General features: G+C 42.6%; 1 protein-coding gene across 3 annotated transcripts in view; it reads left to right on the top strand.

The window, feature by feature from the left end:
* The window catches only part of LOC124150607 (nucleolar protein 16-like), a 37,296-nt gene extending 31,217 nt beyond the window's left edge, over nucleotides 1-6,079 (top strand). Inside the window, exons 7-8 of one of the 3 annotated variants that reach the window (XM_046522558.2) lie at nucleotides 3,313-3,419; nucleotides 5,047-6,079. In XM_046522558.2, coding sequence (XP_046378514.1) covers nucleotides 3,313-3,419; nucleotides 5,047-5,355 — 416 coding nt within the window. In that variant the 3' untranslated portion in view covers nucleotides 5,356-6,079. Of the gene's footprint in view, nucleotides 1-3,312; nucleotides 3,420-4,168; nucleotides 4,560-5,046 lie in introns of those variants that run through there. The other 2 variants (XM_046522559.2, XM_046522560.2) reach the window with 2 other exon arrangements.
* The last annotated feature ends 401 nt before the right edge of the window (nucleotides 6,080-6,480 follow it).

Genomic DNA, 6,480 nt, shown 5'->3' with positions numbered 1-6,480 from the left:
AGGCTTAGAATTCCATGACTTAGTATTGGGTGATAGCAGTTCAATTGAATAATATCAACACAAACCTAACTACAACTGCTTGACATGTGATCTAACTTTAATGACATCAAAAGCAGGAAATTCCATGTAAGGCCTATTCAGATGAGATAGGTCAGGTCGACGACGAAGATTTACAGGTTCAAAGTGTTGATGCACTTGTTATCGCAATCGACCGCCTCCGTGGTCTAGTGGTAGAGCGTCCGCCCGGAGAGCGGAAGATCCAGGGTTCGATCCCGGGCCGCGTCATACAAAAAGACGTTAAAAGATTGTACTTGTTGTTACCCTGTCTGGCGCTCGGCATTAAGGGGCTAAAACAAGGACTGGTCGGCTCGGAGTCAGTATACTGTGTCTGAGTGGGGTATTCATGTTAAACTGCGGCATGGTATCTCAGTGAGCTAGCACTATAAATCGGCATCAGTCCGGACTAGTACAAGCAGCAACACACACACATACACGTGCATGCACGTCGCTATATAAGTGCAATAATCTTGGACGCGACGTTAAACCCAATTTCACCTCACCTGTTATCGCAATCATCTGAACGTAATGAGCAGTGTTACGTATTCACCACGACTGCTGTAACTGCACTGTTTCACACCGCTTTCAGCAGTATTCCAGCAACATCACGGCAGGGGACACCAGAAATGATCTTCACATTGAATCGAACCTGGGTCTTCAGCGTGACGAGCGAACGCTTTAACCACCAGGCTACCCGACTGCGAGACAATAGGAAGAATATAACACATTCAGCAACTGACGACTAAGGGAATCGGGTGGTCAGACTCGCTGACTTGGTTGATGCATGTCATCGATCCCAATTGCGTGGATCGATGCTCATGATGTCAATCACTTTATTGTCTGGTCCAGGCTCGATTATTTACAAACCGCCGTCATATAGCTGGAATATTGTTGAGTGCGGCGTTAAAAAACAAACAAACAAAAACCTCCCCAATATCACACTCACCACGTTGTATTTTCTACCTACAGGTGTGAAAGGTAAACGTGTATTCAGAGATTTAGATTGTTCAAGGTTTCAATGGATTCGTTCATGTTTCTGCATCTTGAAACAACAAACCAACAAACATGGTGATATTGTTAGATATGGACAGTAGGGCAAAGGATGACACATGGTAGTTTTGCTTTATAATTCCCAACAAGCGCTCGCTTTTTCATAGCTCACTTAATGAAATGGAGACATATGTAATCTTTGAGTCTTAGGAAATATATGGAGACTTTTTCAAGCGAAAAAGGCTCAAGGTATTCGCTTTTCGGCCATATAAAAAACGAACTGTTTTTATCATTTTAACAATGATAAATATTTGCATCCAATCTTACTTTTCGTGCCTTGTGAAATCCCGGTTGACATCTCTACATGATACCATTACACGCGCGTGCAGCCCGGGCATGGAGGTTCGTCTGATTGTGATGACGTCATAGAAATGACGTCACTCTTTGTTGTGTGATCTGTTAACATACTCGCGGTATTCGCATTTACGAATGAAATCTATATTGGGATTAGCAATACTGATGTTATTCGTAAACATAATAAGACTCATTTCTTATGGCTAGGTACATTTAGATATATGTGATACATTCCTGACGCCATAGATATATGACGTCACAATCGCTCCTCCAGCACAAGCCTGCGTCATTTTATCTTGGACAGTTCGACGACGATATCAACTGTTACAGACACATTGCTTGCTGCTGTTGGTGTTCAAGGTAAATGTTGATCAAACAGTAGGTCCTGATCGTGTTCCCTGTCTTCTTCTGCAGTGTATCTGTCCCCGCTCCCTGGCACCGGCGTCGTGGCTGAAGTGAGGATGGTCGCCGGGCGCCGCATCACACGGGGCTATGAGGCTGGGAGGAGGAACGGACACTACAACACCACCCCTCCCCGCACCGACAGCAACAACAGCACTGGGTCGATGGGTGTGTGGTTTGTAGATGACGTTTGTGGTTCCTTGTCCAATAACGGTTATCTCTTTACGTGACCTGATATTTTCATGAGCTGAGCAGACACGAGAGAAATTGATTACTTCACAAGAAAAGACAAACGTTTTGTTAATTGTGTACTTTATTGTTGATTTGTCTCATGTGTCTAGTGTTATTAAGGAAGACAGTATTTCAGATTAAGACAGTATTTCATCACTCAATACATTATAATGTCTCATGTAGCATATTCCCGTATGAATCATATCACCGTGCTATTGTGTCATCTCAAGCCGTGGAGTAGAGTGGATTGAAACGGATCGGGTGGACAGGCTCGAGCTTCAGATAACCCGCTTATTTGCGTAAAATACAAACTCAATAGGTTCAATTAACTTGCCTACAGAAACGCATGCATTAAATGAAAAACTCAAATGTATAAAAACAGCACGCGTAAATACCCAATGAACCTTCTTCAGCTTGCGTAAACATTTAGGAGCTAATTTTCGAAACCCAATTACGAGTAATTTAAAATCAGGCCTTTATATTTAGAACAGTTATAATGTACATCTAAAACATTATTTCATTATTTTTTAAATCTTAAAATTACCCAATTAAAATAGAAACACTAGAGTGAAAACTCAATTGCTCAAAAAGTTATCTTGGGCTCTGGACCCTCTGCTGATGGCGTGTAATGGCGATGTAATTGTGCGTTGCTCACGACTTCGCTCATTGGTTTGCCTGGTCCAGGGTCGGATAGGTACAGGATGTCGTGATATTGCTGGAATATTGCTGACTGCTACTTAAAATTAAATTCTCTCACTCATTCATTATCATGTCACCTCGATGTCTTTTTACTGATTTTCGCTAAAACCTGCCTGGGAAATAATTTTCGTGGCAAATGAGTGAGTATGGTTTTTCGCCACTTTTAGAAATATTTCACGGCAGGGGGACGAGCGGACGCTTTAACCGCAAGGCTACCCCACCGCCCCATATGGCAAATGAAAATCCACTTCCAATGCACACTGACCAATGTGTTGGCCCGGGTAGTAAGATACAATATATGTTAAGCACAGTGTAAAAACAATCATGACTTATTGTTACTTTTCAATCATCTTTTGTGTCAATGTGTGAAAATTGTATCTGTATTGTACAGGTAAGCAAAAGCAGATACCATACACCGGTAAAATTGTTGCAACACGATACATGGAGAAACGTATAGGCCTCCATTGTATGGTATGAAAATGGACATTTATGTTATGTATGCAGTCTGCAGTTTTCCATACAACATATACTTACTGACACCGACTGATGTACAATGACAAAACCATTTTTTTCCAACAGAGAGGGTCATGTCACGTGTTAAACGGAAACTGAACTTCGGCAGGAAGCCGCCCAAAGAAAGGGACGTAACTCCTACAACCTCAAATACAAGCAGGGCCAGTAAAAAGGTGGGCAATTCGTTTGAATTAGTTCAAATAAAAAAAACACCAACCCGTTATAAAGAAATATCCCTGTTTCATCCTTTTAAGCTGAAGACCTCGTTCATTTGTATGTGTTATTTAAGTGTAACGTCCATACATTTCTGATTATTACTCAGACAGATTCATGAGAAATGGCCATTCGAGTTGGTCAAGAATGGATACAGCACATTCGTGACCACCCGCCCCTTTCCGTAACCTGCAGGAAATCTCCATTCGGCTTGTCCCGGAGTGACACGAGTTCGTCAAGAATGGATATAGCACATTCGTCACCACTCGTCCCTTTCCGTAACCTGCAGGAAATCGCCATTAGGCTTGTCCATTCGTCACCACTCGCCCCTTTCCGTAACCCCCAAGGCGATCGCTATTCGGTTTATCACGGAATAACACGAGTTAGTCACGAATGTAGGCCATTCGTCACCACTCGCCTTTTCCGTAACCCGCAAGAAGATCGCTATTCGGTTTGTCCCGGGATAACACGAGTTGGTCACGAATGTAGGCTCGTCCTGGAATAACACGAATGGTCATGGATGAAAAAAATATGTTCTTTGATAAGCAGCATGTCAGACAGGTTTGTTAAATTCGTGAGAATCAATCCGGATTGTAAAAGACGGAATTACCAGTCGAAATGAATTACCTGTACAGCTGTAAACTTTATGGTAGTTATTTATTTATTGTGTCAGCACTGAGTATATAGTGTGATTGTGTTTATATTTCAGATTGGCGGTTACTGACAGTTTCCACTATACACCTGTTAAGTTTCAGTAACATTTGCGCTTACCTGCTAAGGACATTGGGACCACCGCCACAAAAGCAGTTGTTAGCGTGTTCTTAAAATGTATAAAAATATCCTCGAAATTTAAATGGAAATTTTAAATTGTAATATATATTATACGAGTGCTCTGATTGTTTTCAAATATATTTAGATTCAGGTCTGCCGAAATTGGATAGGGTAGTGGTTTAGATATTTGCTCATCACTCCAAAGGCGACCGCCTCCGTGGTCTACTGGTAGAGCGTCCGCCCGGAGAGCGGAAGGTCCGGGGTTCGATCCCCGACCGCGTCATACCTAAAGACGTTAAAAGATGGTACTTGTTGTTACCCTGTCTGGCGCTCGGCATTAAGGGGCTAAAACAAGGACTGGTCGGCTCGGAGTCAGTATACTGTGTCTGAGTGGGGTATTCATGTTAAACTGCGGCATGGTATCTCAGTGAGCTAGCACTATAAATCGGCATCAGTCCGGACTAGTACAAGCAGCCACACAAACACACACACGTACATGCACGTCGAGTATATAAGTGCAATAATCTTGGACGCGACGTTAAACCCCATTTCACCTGACTCCAAAGGCCCGTATTGGAGTACTCCCTTTAAACGTCGGATGCTGGGATATTGCTGTTTAAAAGTGCAATAAAACTAATCTTACGCAGGCTGACAGTCGCTGTGCCGAAAGTCAATATTAACTGCCCATCGTTTATATGTTTAAATGCCTTTGCCCAAAGTTCAGTATAGCCTAATGAATTTAGAATTTTGGAAAGGATAGTCTTTCGTTATAAATTTACGAGGCGTTATCAATGATTGATTTATCGTTACCAATAGAAATCAAAGACCGGCTCAAGGGTCCGGAATGTGAAAAAGTCAGTTCGAAGAACCGGAAACACAGTCTGTCGTGAACTGCGCAATCTCCTGAACTCTGCTGCGACTGTTATACTTCCTGTGCGCCTCCGTTCTGATATGCGCCGCTTGGGCAGAACCGGAAGTACTAGTGGGGGAAGGATGGGGTCAGGTAGAGCAGGGTACCCGCTCAAGTCATCACCGGAAGTGACACACTTACCCAAGAGACGCAGCACACACAAGACGTTGCGCCGATCCAAGGAGGTTGTAACGGGTGACACTATTGTGAGATAAGGCGACTCTTTTATGTTGAATACCACTGTTATGATCTGTTTTATCTCTTCGTCATGTGTGTCACGTGTGTGTCGAAGAATTGTTACAAAAGCTGTACTCAAATACTTTAGTTAGACACTTGTGTAAATAACCTGCAGATTTGTAATGTACATTGCATAACTGTATTTACCTCCCTTCTTTTCCAGCTGTCACAGCTGTGGTTGTTTCATGCAATGGTCGCGTCGTTAGTTGTTTTAGATGTTGTATATATCGTGCATCCATTCTGTTTGCTTGTTACTTGTTATCTTCGTTTTCTTAGCAGTTGAAAATATAGTGCTTCTATTTTGTTTATCTTGTCCATGTTGTTATAAATATGATACGCAAGCGTATTTTGGACCAGTCCATGATTACATATTACTGACATATAATATGCAAAACATTACTTGTTATCTTTGTTTTCTTAGCAGTTGAAAATATAGTGCATCTATTTTGTTGATCTTGTCCATGTTGTCATGATTATGATACGCAAGCGTATTTGTGACCAGTCCTTGATTACATGATTACTGATATATTATATCCTGGGGATATTTTTGTGACGTTGTGGGCTCTGTCTTCACTACAAACAATTAAAAGATGGTACTTGTTGTTCCCCTGTCTGGCGCTCGGCATTAAGGGGCTAAAACAGGGACTGGTCGGCTCGGAGTCAGTATACTGTGTCTGAGTGGGGTATTGATGTTAAACTGCGGCATGGTATCTCAGTGGGCTAGCACAATAAATCGGCATCAGTCCGGACTAGTACAAGCGCGCGCACGCACACACACACGCACACACACACGCACACACACGTGCATGCACGTCGCTATATAAGTGCAATAATCTTGGACGCAACGTTTAACCCAATTTCACCTCACCTCACAACAAACAAATATCCCCCAAAAGAGTCATAATCCCTAACTGGTCTCGTTCAGGATACATATATCAGTGTGCCCTTCTCACTGGGAAGTACGCAATGCGCGTCGTAAAAACCGACTCAACGGGGAATCGGATGGTCAAGCTCAGTCACGTGTAGACAAGAGTTGTTTATTGCCCACGGACATGTTGCTGGAATATTGACGACTGTCACATAAAGTACTCATCACTCACCGA

The sequence above is a fragment of the Haliotis rufescens genome, unplaced genomic scaffold, assembly GCF_023055435.1.
Source record: "Haliotis rufescens isolate VD_foot unplaced genomic scaffold, xgHalRufe1.0.p SCAF_75, whole genome shotgun sequence".
In the NCBI taxonomy this organism is placed as follows: Eukaryota; Metazoa; Mollusca; class Gastropoda; order Lepetellida; family Haliotidae; genus Haliotis; species Haliotis rufescens.
Note: the sequence above shows the minus strand (reverse complement) of the source record. Positions and strands in the feature narration are given on the sequence as shown.